Source organism: Aythya marila (assembly GCF_965140915.1).
Source record: "Aythya marila genome assembly, chromosome: 10".
NCBI lineage: Eukaryota > Metazoa > Chordata > Aves > Anseriformes > Anatidae > Aythya > Aythya marila.
Genome location: NC_139051.1, coordinates 13,952,921 through 13,968,096, shown reverse-complemented (window position 1 = coordinate 13,968,096; position 15,176 = coordinate 13,952,921). Strand labels below are relative to the sequence as shown.

The window sequence follows — 15,176 nt, the reverse complement described above, 5'->3', positions numbered from 1 at the left end:
TACATATCTGTATATGTATATACAATATATTATTATCATATAATAGTATATGATATACTATATCATATACTATTACACGTATCTGTATATGTTTGGTAGTCAAGATTATATCAAACTTGATTGTACTTATTGAATATATATTAAATACCATGATCGCTTTATGCAAATATTCTCAGAACTTCTTAAAACTGGGGAAAAAAAAGTCCTCAAACTTCAGCAGAACAAAATTTTTGCATGGGGATATAATTATGTAAATGATCCTTGTTCTTTGGGATATCTGAGTTCTGTTCAGATGGTATATATTTGTATATCCTAACCAATAACCAGTGTTTATCATTACACACCACAAATGAGCACAGGGCACTGACAGCTACAAGACAATTATAAGGTTCCTTTTCCCTTTCACATTTCCTCAGATTAATTTTAAGTGCTCCTCCCACCCCACCCCCCAATTTTGGCATTTTCTGACAGATAAATTTTGTGGCTTTATTTTTAGGTTTATTATTTTTATTTTTAGTTTCAATTTTAGAGCAGTTAAGAGGACCCTAACCACTAGTGCTCTAATGAGAGAACTGCATCTTGCATGAGGAAATTTGTTACATGAACATAAAAATTATATTTATGAAACTAAAACTACTTTAAAAAATTTTCACAATACAAGCTAATACAGTTTTCAGCATAGCTGTGTTGCAGTTCAGAGTAAATATTTATTTTTTGAATATTCCCACAGAGGCAGAGTGGGGTTGTGTATTAGCAGCAGAGAGCTACATTTCCAGATCTCTTTCCCACAGAGTTTGTTCATTGGGCCAAAGTTGATTTTGGTTTTGTTTACTCCAAACAGAGGACTCTCAAATTATCCATGACATGGACTAACTTTTTGTCAGAAGTGGGTTACATCCACTTGCCTCTTCTCAGTTGTGTGGCTTGCCTCTTGGTCCTGGTTGCATAGCAAGTCTGTGGCTTCAGCAGCAATTACTAACACGGAAAAGCAATATTAGAGCAGCATTTATGTACTTAGCGTCCTGTAGTGCGAGCAAACATACAGAGCTGTGCAGAAGTGCCAGCACCCTGTGGCCAGCGGAATGCTGAGCACTGTCAGGCAGAAAGGAGCCTTTGGGGCTGAGCTGTGCTGGCGATGATGCTCGCGGTAAGCAGCGGGAGAGCTACGTGCCAGCATCCCCTGCTCGCTCCTGTGAGCCGAGTTGGCAGCTGAGACTGAAGATGTGGCCACCACCGCATGGAAGTGAAAGGTATTTCAGATATACAAAGCGCTGGGGTGATTAAGTAAGTTGTGATTAAGTAAGCTGCGGAGTAAATAGCATGAAGGAGCTGCCTGGCATTCGAGGAGGAAAGAATCGAGATGGTATGGGTAGACCTAATACACAGAGGAAAGATTTGGAGGCAGGACTGGGCAGACCGTTCAGGGTAGATCCACTCAAACAAATTACACCATGTGGAAAGCAAATTTCCCACTCTGCTGCCTGGGGACATGCTGAGAGCCTTTCCATGCTGAGAGTTAAGAAAGGGATCTTGTCTAATTGCAAGTGGGAACATTGCATTTGGAACCGCTAAGAGCATGTTGGTCTGTGTGCTTCGCTCCCCTTCTTCCTTTCTTCCCACTATGCTGTCTGTCCCTTTTTAAAATGCAATCTCACCGTGAAGACTGGGCCAAGCATTGTGTGCGTGGTGTATGCTACTGCCTTAGCGGCACTGCGGTTTGTAGCTGCTTGGTTTTCTTCTCGAGTATGTCTGTGTCAGTAGCAGCCGTACGCCATCCTTTTTAGCTTCACGATCTAACAGAAATGGCATACCCTCAATGGTATGTTCCCCAACCACAACACTATACACAAGGTGGTATCTGGTGCTAGCAGTGATTTAGCAAGAACTGTTAAAGATTGCTATCAGAATTAGCACAAAGGAGCACTTCTACAGCAGGAGAATGCGTGCAGCAAAAAGTCAGACGTACTTGAAAGGTGCAGGGAAAGTAATCAAGATTTTAACTCACTTACCCGTTTAGTGATGGAGGAAATGATAGGCTGTAATGAGCCAGGAAAGCTTGTCTGTAGGAAAATCATTACATACTCCATTGCTTCTGTGGACTAACTGGGAATTGGGAGCAGAATCATAGCACAGTTTGTGTCAGGTACTTCTTGGGGTAATCTAATGCTACCCTTACGTGTCAGTAGCCTATGTCTTTTCTTTCTGCAAGTAGGTTTTATTCAGATTGCAAAGGGGTTTTTTTTGTTTGTTTTGTTTTGTTTTCAGGGTGCTCAATAGTGCAGTGACCCAATAACGTAATAGAACATATGCTGACTTGCAGTGTTGAGGGAAGCTCTTGAGTATATGTTTTATATTTCTGTGTGTAGGCTTATCTATCTATATGTATGTATGTATAAAGTGTTTTGCTTATGGAAACCAAACATCTCATTTTTAGACAACTCTAAAAGATTAGTAGGATGAGCACTGGAGTGGAAGCTGGACAAAGTCATGACAGACCATTATGCATCTAATAATTTGGTTTGTGCTTTTCTCCAGAAGTTTGGATCTTTCCAGGAGTAGAAGTAGCATTTCTGGAAGGTGGCCAGGGGGTGTTTTTAAGAGCACTCATCCCATAGGAGAAATTCGGCTCTCTCAAAACTCGAAATAGCTGAGTATGCAGTGGTTGTCTTTTCAAAAAAGATTGTGGTTCATCTAAAGCTCCAGGGATTTTTGTTCAGTTTTTCTTCTTTGTTTACTGTGTTGTGTCCCAGACATGTCAGTATTTAAGCGTTTTCTTCCTCAATAAGGGTACTAGAATGATGTGTTTTTATTTGTTTAGTCAGAGATAAATTAATATGGCTGATAGACGCATAACAAAGTGTTTTAATAAAAACAGCATCTGAACTGTTGTGGTGTGTGGAGTTTACCTGTTTAAACCACAGAATTCAGGCAAAGGTCAAAAATAAGTTTGCTCTTAACTTCTTATCTTGTGGGTTAAAAAGGAAGGAATAAAGTTGGTATTAAATAGTACATCGTCTCACCCTGAGTTTACGCTATAACTTGCACTGTAAACTCGGTTCTACTTTTAAATAACCCAAGTATCCTTAACAACCCCTTATGCTTTCATTGACCGTGCTGTTAATAAGCCTTCTCCATATTTTTGTGCATATATTTTAGCTGGGGATGCCCGTTCCACTGTAAAGCTTTAAATGTTTATTTCCTCTAGAAAATGACCCAGAGAGAAGTTGAAAAGCATCTGTAATTCCATTTTCCTGCTTTTGGAAATCCTAGCTGGAGATTTGAAGTTACAGGAGGAGCAAAGACTTCTAATTAAAAATAAATTTCAGTTACACTTACTCCTTTCCAGTTTCTCCTTATCAATCATTCATTATTTAGCATCAACCCGTACATACCCCAGTGTCACTTGGTTGTGCTTATTTCATCTCTTTGTTACAAAGATGAGAGATTCTTTTATAAGCAGCAATGCAGATATCCTTCTATGGCTTCATTGTTTATTTTCAGTTATTAAACCAAAAAGTCTTGGATAAGTGGATGTTTACTGGTTATTTATATTTCTGACATATTTTTTGACCTTCATATCTTAAGTAATACAAAAAAAAAAAAAAAGGATAAAAGGATGATTCCTGCCTATGGCAAAGAGTCTTTAAGAACCAGGAAGCAGTCAGGAGGAGAAACATGGTACTCAGCAAAGCAGATTCATCCTGTCTTGCTGGCTGATGTCTGATTGAAGCAGACTAAATGTTTGTGGCCCTCAGGGAGAACATGGCTTCTCAAAAAAAACAAAAACAAACAACAACCAACCCTAGCAATGCCAAATGCACTCAGGAGGGAGGATTGGAACTGTTCCTGCAACTCAATACGCAGCTAATGAGCAAAAATCTTGTCTCCTAAGTCTTGTGTCCTTTTACTTTAAAAGCCCTGGTTAAAAACCATGCATCCGTGAACTGAATATGGATTTCATCCGACAAGGTTATCTGAGCAGCAGATTTCCAGTGTGTATGAATGATGATACAGTTCTCTTGGCTAATGAATATTGTAGCTTTCCAGATACTTGGAGGGTTAGGTCATAGTGCTGGCGGTAATGCAGATTTCTGGCTTGAAGGCTTGTACTCTGCAAGAGGCACTTACTCTGCACAGTCTGCTGGGGTTTTTCAAAAGCCCAAAGTAAAACTGTTCTCTAGTTACAATGTTCAGAAGACTTTTTTTGTGTGTGGTTTTCTTTTGTTTGTTTTGTTTCTGTTGAATACACAATTTCTCTTTTTCCATTTTTCACTTCTTTTTTTTTTTTTTTTCATATAGAGGTAATAACCTGGTACATTTGAAATAAGACAAAATTCCAATTTCCTTTTTTTCTTAAGCAGGAATCAGCATACTCTCTTTATGATATTTTGCAGTTTGTGTCAAGGAAAGAGATGGGAGATGTATTTTGGGTTGTAAAAGCTTAGCTGAAGTGTTGTCATGTTTTCCATTTGATTTGAAAATGTTGTTGGCACTTTGTATTATTTGGTCTGGGAAATATAGCTTAAATTCCTGGCAATTTATAAGCGTGAAGAAAATAAGTTTTGTGTGCATAGCTATATACCAGAAAGAAAACCTAGAATGTTACACTGAATCCTAGATGAAAACACTGAGTGGGAGTGAGGATGGTGTGCAGCTCCTCCCTTGGAGGTTTCTGATGGACCAGACCAACTAATTGATGCTCGCTGCATATTTAGTACTTTGCATAACCTGCGGGCAAGAACGGTCTTAAAGGACCTGAAATGTAATATTTTCAGCCATAATGCCTTCATTACTTGTTAGTGGTATTTTTTCTCTGTGAACACATAATTCCAAGGCTTTTCTCAGAAGTGGGACAGGAAGAAAATGAGCTCTTCAGAAATCACCGGAGTGAGCCTGCCTGAGGAAACTTAACCTTGTGCATGCAGAGCATGAGCTGATAGCTGTCTGCGTGATGGTTATGCCCGAGAAGAAAAAAAGCTCTGGTATCAAAAGCTGAATGCGGAAGAGGTGATTGCTTTATGGTTATGGTGATAGCTAAATAGATCCTGTACAAAATGCTGGATTCTCTTCAGCTACCTTCCTCCAGTTTGCTACATCTTCAGGCTGCAGGAGTAGCTCAGCTTTCCCAGCGCTTGCTGGCTGTCTCGGAAAAGTCTGAGGAAAAGTCCGAGCCTTCTTGCAGAATTGCACGCTGCCTTTGGAGAACTCGTATTCACATGATAAACTTTTGCAATTTTCTTGTGCTGACTAAATGCAGGCAAAGTCCTTGAGCAGAGTTGAGGAAGTGGGAGCCAAGGGCTGGTCGGGGACATGCAGGAGGCATCCAGGAGTCTGCTTGCTGACAGAGCCAGACCTGGCAGGGAGCTGGGGCTCCAGAGCCTACTAATGAAGGGAAGGAGAGGGGTAGCCTCATCCCTTTCACCTTAATAAGGTTTTGCTATCAAATGAAGGGAATTGTGTTACTTAATTGCCAAAAAGCACCCAAACTTCAACTTACTTCCCTTGTCCAAAAAAGCTTCCTGATTAGTCTACTAAGTTATGCGTGTATAGAGGCAGCATTTGCCTCCTACCTGATACTTAGGACATGCTCCTATTTCAGAATGGGATTTGATGTTAATGAATTGTAGAGCTTCAGAAACATCTGACTAGCCAGCTATGTTGTTGCAGTCACCGCTTATCAACTGGTGTCAGCTTGTGCCATCAGAAGTAATGAACAAAGCCTTTGGGCTTCAGGTAGTGTTTCTGCTCTTGCATCTTTCTAAGGTCTGGTATTTGTGCTTTGAGTTAGTGAAGAGGATTCTTTGGCAATCTTGTTTCAGAACTGATTTTGGTAATGGTGAAAAATAGCATGCCTACAGCACATTTACTGCGTAGTCCTGTGCCTTCAATGAGGAAGGAGAACTTGGGGGTTAAAAAAAAAAAAAAAAAAAAGTATTAAACTTACTATTTCTACTATTAAAGAAAAAGCAGCTGACAGTACTTCCTCACCCCCAAGTAGTAGTTGTGGAATATCAAAAAAGCCAACTTTGGTGCTCTGAATGTTCCCTTTCCCTTTCCAAAAAAGGGCATTCAGTGTAAAAACGCTTTTTTTATCTTGCAGCATATGCTGTGTAACAGCCTGTCCTGCTGTCTGTTTCAGACTCCAAAATTACCTCAACTGGCTGATCTTCTGGTGTAGAACCCAGATTTGTCTTACTCAACACACTTGAAAAAAAAAAAACACAACACTTTCAAACAGTCAACTGTTGTTATTGGGCTAATCTTATGTTCTCATATGCTCAAATAAATTGGGCTGCTTGTGTTCCAAAAAAAATAAAATAAAATCAGGTCTGCACTAGATCTTCCTTGCTTACTAACTGCACTCCCCTCAAGCTTTTCAGGAGTTTGCACTTCCAAGATTTAGAGTTGGCATGTTCAGTAAAAGGTTTCTAATGCTCATATTGTGAAAAGCTTGTCATAATAAAGATAGGGAAAGCACCAGTAATTTTTTGGGGGGGGCCTTTGGGGATTAGTGGAAGTAGATTTTTTGGGGGAAGTACCAACCACTTATAAAGTAGCCATAAATTCAGACAGTTTGGGGACTGTTGGACGTGCCAAAGAGGCACGGAAACTCTGAATTATCTGTGCTTCTGGCCAAGCAGGAGAGACCCCAGGAAGCATCTCTTGCTACGTGACTTATCTAGATGGATTTTCCCCATGCTGTTGCTACACAAATAATGAAACATTTTACTATGTCATGCTTCTAGTCCTGTCCTAACCAGCAAAAGCAGAAGTACTTGAAAGAAAATAATGGGGTGAGGAGGGAAGAAGGAAGTTGTAGCTACATTTTTTTCAAGCTACATGTATAGGATATTGTGAACCAATCTGCATGCACTACTTGAAAAACCAAACAGACTCCAACATTTATATAACTTTCACTAGAATTCAGTGTACAGGATTATCATTTTGAAATTATGAACCAGAATATATATATATATATATATATATATATATATATATATATATATATAAAATATATTATATAATATATATATATATTATATATATATAATATATATATATAATATATATAATATATTATATATATATATTCATCAGTAAATTTAACAGCAAGTAAATTGAATTGTGTTAAATTTCTCATTAATCTGTTTCTCACTTTTCATAGTCCTCTGGTGTAATTATTTCCAAGTGTTTTATGAAGATACATTGTTTTGGAAATATTGCTGCAGAAGTTGTAGGTGGTTGGGCCACTTTAAAGATATTCTTTTCATGCTTGACTTTCCAAAGGTAACTGCATTTTGTTAAATATTTCCTAACCCATTAGGTGTATTGCTTTTTCTAATCAATTAATTTTGCTTTCATCAGTATAGTCCACTGGTTCAAATCTTAAGGTCTATTTTTATTTTGTTTGTAAAATCTTCTCCATATGATAGTTCATCAAAATAGTTGCTGTGAAGCTTCATGCATGTAATTACTACTCTTGGATTCCATAGACAAATGAAGCTGTCAAATTAATAACTGAAGTAAATAAAACTTTCCATAAGAGATAGTTGTAACCTGAGTGGCTAAACCTGAATAGCAAGTGGCTAAATCCAAATAACAGTAAGGGTGATGCTGGTGCAGGGGCCGTAGCTTTGGTTGCTTCTTCTTTTCCTGCAGGGATGCACATGTGAGGTCAGCCCTGTGTGTTGGAGACTGCTCTTGCTCTTCAAACCCTCTGTGGATTTTAAATTTTGAAAGCAGTACCTGGAGATAATGTTTTTTGCAGCCCCTGGCATCTGTGAGTGCTCAGTTTCATGACATACAGTGACGCAGCATTTGCTGTGAGTACCTTTCTCCGCCTTTAGCTGAATGGCAGCAGTGCAACAGTCTGCAGTCCTTAGGGAAGTCCCGCTGATAGAGTGCTGCAGTGTATCTTCTTGACAAGGCTGCTAACAGCAAATATAATAAACCTTTTTTAAACTGGCTTCCTTTTTAGACTGACTTCTTCCCACTGAACACCAGGTAGAAGCCAGGGCTTTCAACAGAACCTCCTAAAATTCTCTGTAGAATAGTTGCAAGTCTGCAACTTAAGCAGTGATTACCATCTTTGTTACTTTGGTCCAGTGATACATCCTACAGCACTATTACTGTTTCTCCTCTCTTGCAGATGGGATTTTGATCAGCTCAATGAATACCTGTGAAGGGATAGGTACTGTAGCCAACTGAGCACTGGAGCCAACCTGCTTCCTATGAGTTATTCTTTAATATAAGCAAAAAGCAGCATAAGAGGGAATGATAAAAACATAAACATGCACGTTATTTCTATGCACAGATGAAGGATGCTAATCACATGTCCAGCATCTCTACTTGCAGCCTTTCCTGTGTTATCATCCTGACAGTAGCACAAGCACCTTTGTAGGAAGTACACAAAGAGGAGGCAGGTTTTTCGCCATGTTTTTGAAAGTGCTGTGGGGGCAAGGAAAGTTGGGCAATAGTTCGTTGCTGTCTTTCTGGAACCTTTTGTCCATTGCCAGAATGGAGGATAAGAAACTCTTGTGGTGAAAAAAAGAAAAAAAAAGAAAAAAAAGAAAAAAAAAAAGCTTGCTAATTGAAAATAATTCATATTTTTGCATCTTAAAAAGGAAAAAAGAATTGGTGCATATTTTCAGGGATGATCACCCATCAGTCACTGATGCTGGCTGCTGGTGTTGGTGTTCTCCAAAACATTTCTGTGTCCTCAGAAATGGTCACAGCGAGGAACTGAGCAGAAAGCAGTCGTTTTTTTTTTGCCATCCAGAGCATTTCTGTGAGACAGCAGGGAAAAGACATGACTCTGCTGCTTTACATCCATTTGCAAAAAGTCAGAACTTGGTTGCTTTTCAGACTACTACAAGGAAATCAGTCTTGAATCAGAGAGGTGTTTTATCCTTTGCTTTTCTCTTGGATGTATAGACCTGTGTTGGTGATGGAGCAACCTGCTCTCTCTTTGGGCCTTTCAGTTTTCAGTCCCTTCAATGTTCTGTTCTTGGCCTCTGTCAGTGTTTCCTCCTCCACTGCTTTGATGTTACTTCCTGCTCCATGCAGAAGTCACAACTGCCTCTTTGTTTCTGGATTGTGTTAGAGGTGACTTGTCCTCACTATTTACAACAAGGAAGAGTTGTAGCAACAAAGGAACTCTGACAAGTAACGCCTTCAGCTGCAGCCTGAGTCCCCAGTTGTCATTGCGCACTGTTGGAAGGAGAGAAACTGCAGAATTTAACTTTGTCCCTTGTGTCTCTGTGGAGAAGATTGTTACTGCAATATGAAGTTTGTGCTAGCAGATGTTGTGAAAATTCTCCTTGGAGTTTTTTGAGATTGATTATATCCAGAAGATTTCCTTAAAACTAAGCATTACAATCAATTCTGTGGGAAAACCAAACGTTTGTTCACCCAGCAGATGTTGGCATTGAGAGGAAGGTGTTCCATTTTTTCAGTATCTCTCCACGCTTACTATAGTCAATGGTAACATGATTGATTTTCTTTTGATATTAAGAACAGTCAAAAGCTTCCAAAGGCTTCATGGAAGTTACTGTGGACTTTACATAATCTACTCCAGATGGTGTTGAACACAACTTTAGCTTGCAGCAGGGTGTGTTGGGGATCCTTGAGGAAAGGAATATTGTGCTGGACAGCATCAGAGAGCACATTGAGTCAGGTCAGGGTGGTCATCTCAGTGTACTGCATGCAAAACAATGCTACTAAAGCATTTTCCCCCCCCCCTCCCCCCTTTTTTTTTTTTAGATAACTTTTCAACTGTTGGATATACGCAACCTGTAATTTGGAGTTGCAGTACTTTTGGAGTTTGCATCTCAGTTTTTCCACTATTTTGTTTAAATAATATCACACCCTGTAGGGAAAGCAGTTTGGCTTTAATACTTCTAGCAGCAATACAGGTCATATGAATAGACTGTAAAATCTCCATGTCCTAACTGGTGTTTTATAGCAGTTCAGTTCTTGACAGATACAGCTCTTAAAACTAGAGTCAACACTTTTTCTGTCGCTTCAGAAATAGTCAAGGAGACCTGAGAGGTGCTTGTGTCTAAGATGCAGTGAACAAAATGCACGTATTGCTCTGGATGTTTTTGCTTTTCAAATGTGACAAAAGTTTGGATGAGCACATTCTGCAGGGATTTTGAGAAACTTTGTTGAATTAAAGTGAATCTCTGTGTCTGGAGCTTTGCTGCCAAAAACAGTTTTAGTGAGGTATGTTTTTGTTTTTTTCATAGCAGTACAGCGAGTACATGTCAACTGCAGTATCTTAGCATAGACAGGGATTGGAAAACGTAACTGAGGAGTGAATCCAAGCCCTCCTTTCTCACTTAACCTCCCTGCATCACAGTACAGTGTACCACATATAATGAGATTTTACATGAGACTACTGTACATCTCTACTTTTCTGAAAAAAGCAGAATGTATAAGGACAGAGAAACTTGGCAGGAACAGGTAGTTTGTTACATGAAACTAAGTTGTTGAGGTTTTTCTGTTAAATGGGAAGGTAATTTCTACTTTTCTTCAATGCAACTTTAAATTGAGCTCATCTTGAACATCATCAGAAATTCCTGGGGTTTGGTGTTTTGTCTTAACTCCTTTAATTGCTTGTGTTTAGTACTGCATTTCTGAGTGAGAATTTGAGATTGCACTGAAGCCAAGTACTGTGAAGCTAAAACAAATAACCATAGTCAAAACTAAAAATGCAGCTTTTGAGAAGCAGAGTGGAAAATGTGGCCTTCTAAGTAGATTTTGTATTAGGCCACCAGAAATGAGGAAGATTATGTGATTATATAAAGTCCATGTGTTTTTTTTCTACCCCTTTCTATTGTATCTGTGTATTGGCTGTTGAAGTAAATGTCAAGTGACAAGCCTTGTGTTCTGTTTCAGAACTGATGTTAGTTTGATTCAATTTGAGTGAAATCAGTGCAATTGTTAGTTTAGCTTTGTCGATGCCTTCCAATTTTTTGTTAGTTAGATTTCCAGACTTACTGGAAATTGTGGTTTCTAGCTGGGCTTTTCATTCCAACCTGAATTATCCTGCAGTCTGTGATTCTATCAAATAAAATTTCCTGTGGGAGCTGCGCACTGACCTACCCAGCTTGTTTCTACCTATGGCCTAACTGGGTCTTAAAGCTGTTTCCCCAGAAGTAAAAGATTATTAAATCTGGTTTCTTTTATATCTACATTGAGTAGTAGCTTTTTGTTATCCAGTACTGGCGAGCCACATAGCTCGTCACTTGAGGGTATCTCTGAGTGTAGCGAGCATGAGGTCTCTCAAGCAGTTAAAATATGTTCCTCATTAAAGCTCTTGATGAGCATTGTTGCATTTGTCAAAGGGAGGTATCTGATAATATTTGTTAATTTTTACAAAAGCTACTTTCTCTCTTTGTGGGGTCATCCCAATCCCCAATCTCATCAACTGGTGTTCCAAGCTATCTTAACCAGTGGATTAGTGTGGAAGTGTTGTTGTTTTACTCAAAGCATGGATATCAGGCTGTGGGAACATGAATTATAGTTGTGGCTTTTAGTTGCTCAGTGGGGAAAGCAGCAGTGCCAAGTAATCCTAAACCTGCTTTCTAACTTTGTCCTACTCTACAGAAGAGAAGATGGGGAACCAGTCAGTTAATAAGAAACAACTCAATAAATGTTAGAAAGTAGTAAGATTTTTTTGAGAATGGTTTCCACAAAGGGAGACTGCATGATGTGCAGATAATGGTGGTAGGAGCTGTTTTCTGTTTTGCTCCAAAAACTGATTTCACAGTCTTAACTAAATGACTGTTCTGGGCCTTAAAAGATATGAGAAGGATGTTAATTGCTTCTCAGGTTGTTTTATATATAAATTTAAAAAATAAAAAATGCAAGCATATGCAGTATTGCTTGAAATGCTCTTCCTAGTGCTGGTTAACAATCTACAGATAAAAGGCTAGCTCAGCCCTGTTGTTTTTTTGTTTTTTTTTTTTTTCTTTTTCCTGTAATCTCTTCCTATTAACTTGTTAACTCTTTTCTCCTAATCCAACCTGTTTGTACTCTGATTGTGTTTCCTTGCTAGCAAATTCATTCACTGATTGTGTCTCCTTGCTAGCAAATGACTGTTTTCTCTTACCTTCTGAACACCTTATTTTTGCTTCACAGAACAAGTATTGACATCTGAGCTACAGGGCCTAGCTGCATAGCTGAACATGCTGCAAGCTGTGAACTGAAATCTGCTCTGAGTTCAGGAGCTCTTGAGTACGAGGAAAGACAAGTGAAACACCAGTTGCTGGCTTAGAAATTGTAGGATTCTTGCGTCTTGGGTTAAACCAAGTGACACGGTACTGCTGTAGTTTTTTCTACTCCTTTTGTCTGGCATGTGTTCCCACCTTCAAAAAAAGACTGTTCTTGAAGTTTGGTGTCTCACAGTTTGCATCAGTAGCCCTGTGATGCATCCTAGGAGTAGTACAGCACCTAAAGCAAAGCAAGGCATGGAGTTGTGTGTTGTTGTTATGTGTGTTTTGGTTTGGCGGTATTCTCTGGAAGGTACATCACTTTCCACATTAAGTAAGTGGAAAAAAAGTAGTTTGAACTCATGATGTACGAACCAATTACTCAGCCTGTTAATGTTGACCAAGTAATTACATGCAGTGCAATTACTTGATCATGCTTAAGAACATTTTTCCCTTACTGTATAGCTAGTAGTGCTTTTTGCTGCAGTGCCCTGAAGTTATGTGTACAGTTCAATAGTTTCTTGGATAATCTTTATAAGTAAAATTAACAAGGACATTTCTTTTGTGAGTTGATTGGCAATTGGAGCATCTAGGTATTCTGAAGCGTTTTAAGGTTGTGTAGGAACTGAAAAATAAAACCTTATACACCCAAAAGAAAAAAAACAGTTTGCAGTTTGTCCACTTGAGTTCTAAGATGTCTCTTAGTTTGTGAACTACTTCTTTGATAAGAGTGTCCATCTAATTGTGTCTGTTACTGATTAGGGTCTCAGCCAATTAAAAACTGAGGAAGGTCTAAGTCAAAGGTATAAATACTACTTATTTTTAACAGGATACAGTTAAAAGTGGGTCTTTAAGTTCAGTCTTTGATTAAACGTGATGTTTTTTGTTTCAATACATGCCAGTTTTAGGCTTATGATCTCAAAAGCAAATTTAAGACTTGCAGACATCAGTGGATGGTTTGTGTTGGTTATGATGGCTGAGAACTGTGTATTGCTTTCTCCTGTGTCTCACACCAAGTCTTTTATTCTTTCTACACAGGTGTGCATCAGCATTGCTGTGAACAATGGCCCCCTTCTTAAGGATATCTTTCAACTCATTTGAGCTGGGACCTGTGCAGAATCAAGGGGAACTACAGCCTTTCTGTGCTATCAAGATGAAGGAGGCGTTGACTACAGGTGAGGTTACGAACGGTGATGCTTTTCTGAGTATGAATAAACTGTTGAGAAATATTGCAATCCCTCTTAGGCTGTGAGTAGTAACAAGTGCTACTGTTCCTGTCACACTAAGCACTTCAACACGGGCATTCTTTCAGAATGCAAGAAATAACAATGACTGTTGTTTCTACCCCCACCATAAAACGAGGCTTCTTAATTAGAAATTTCTTGTCCTGCAGCAAGAGTGCTCAGCACTTGGTAGGATGAAGTCCAAGCTTTCTTGTCTCCCGCTTCACCACCAACACATAACTATTCACAAAACACATGGTGAAGCAGCTGAAACTGCTGAAATGTCACTTTTGCACAAGTTAAGGTGCGTCATGAGTTTTGTATGATGTAGGTTTGTGAATGTTAAATAGAGCGTTGTTCTCTCCAGTTCTGCAAGAAGCAGACTGCACGCACAAGTGCTCTGCAAGGGAGATAGTGATGTAGTGGAGTGCCATGAAGAGGGATCTGAGCTGCAACAGATTGAAGAATACCCTCCTCAAGCACAGAGCAGTACACTGTTTGTATTAGAGGATGGGTTTATTAATGAGAAACATAATTTGTTGCAATAGTAACTGAGGTGTTTTGGCAGAATTATTTGCTTGGAATGACTTGCACCCAAGGTCTTGTTAGCATCTCTGTATTCATCAGGCCCTAAGTTTTCAAAGACCACTTCTTCACAGGATCTGGTCAAAAGCTTTGTAATAGTTTCGGACATTTACCTAAAATATGTCACTGTAGCCAAACAGGATGAGAGAAAAGCCTACGAATTGCTGTACAGAATCAGACAGGGCCTTTTAAATCCTGCCTTATGTCTTTTGGGCTTCACAAAATGCCAAAGAATGCACAAAAGGGGTGAATTTTCTTCTTCCTCACAACATGATTGAGCTATCTCCTTTTTGTTTAGATAAGGGCTCCAAAGCAGCTGTTTCTTTGTGTGTTGAGAGACCCTCTAAAGAAATGGTGCACAAAGTGTTGTTCCTGTTGGCATATGTGGAGAGGTGGAAGTGGTCTAAATAAATCCCCTTTAAAATTTTGCAGCTTATGTCTCCTGACAAGTGTAATCATCCCACCATTTCTCTTCTCTGCTTGCGTGTATCATTGAAGCACTGAAAAGTGGGGGAGAAGGGTGCAATGAGCCTGAGTGTTGACTGACTGGGGAAGAGAGACGCTCAGGAAAAGAAATGGATGCACCCATTATCAGTTTGACAAGATCTGGAATAACTTCAGTTGGATTTGCATGCTGAAGCATGATTGAGGAAAAGCTTATCGTGTGAGAAGAAAATAATTTGCCTAATGATTAGGCATGAAGCCAATTTGCAAACATGTAAAGTATTTTGAAGCCACTAGTGTTAACAGAGAAATAAAGGATGCCTGGATTCAGGAGGGGTAGGAAAAGTGTTTTAAAAGGCTGTTCTTTTCTGAGACTGAAGTGTTCATTTTCAGTCAGATGTTGTGATTCATGACAAGTCTTGATTAGTATGATTTTAATTACAAAAGCAGCGTGGTCAGGCTGGAAATTGTTGCCAGTAATTCAGGCAACTTCTTTTAGTTCTATGTGAGGTAAGAACATGGATAGTAACTGCTCAAAACAGATCTTAATTGGGATATGAGAATAGGGAGACTTCTGTGAATGGACTGAAATAGTTCTCCCCTCTAAAAATCCAACAAAAAGTATTAGCGACATGTCTGTAAACTGCTGCTGCTTCTGCAAACTGTGAATTACTGTCAAAGGTTCTGCAAATAGCTGCAATTTTTCATG

At 39.1% G+C, this 15,176-nt stretch overlaps 1 protein-coding gene across 2 annotated transcripts in view; it reads left to right on the top strand.

Moving 5' to 3' along the window:
* Window positions 1-15,176, top strand: part of PRKCD (protein kinase C delta) — a 65,712-nt gene that overhangs the window by 24,097 nt on the left and 26,439 nt on the right. For both annotated transcript variants that reach the window (XM_082768333.1, XM_082768332.1), the window contains exon 2: window positions 13,254-13,390. In XM_082768333.1, coding sequence (XP_082624459.1) covers window positions 13,279-13,390 — 112 coding nt within the window. In that variant the 5' untranslated portion in view covers window positions 13,254-13,278. The remainder of the gene's footprint in view (window positions 1-13,253; window positions 13,391-15,176) is intronic.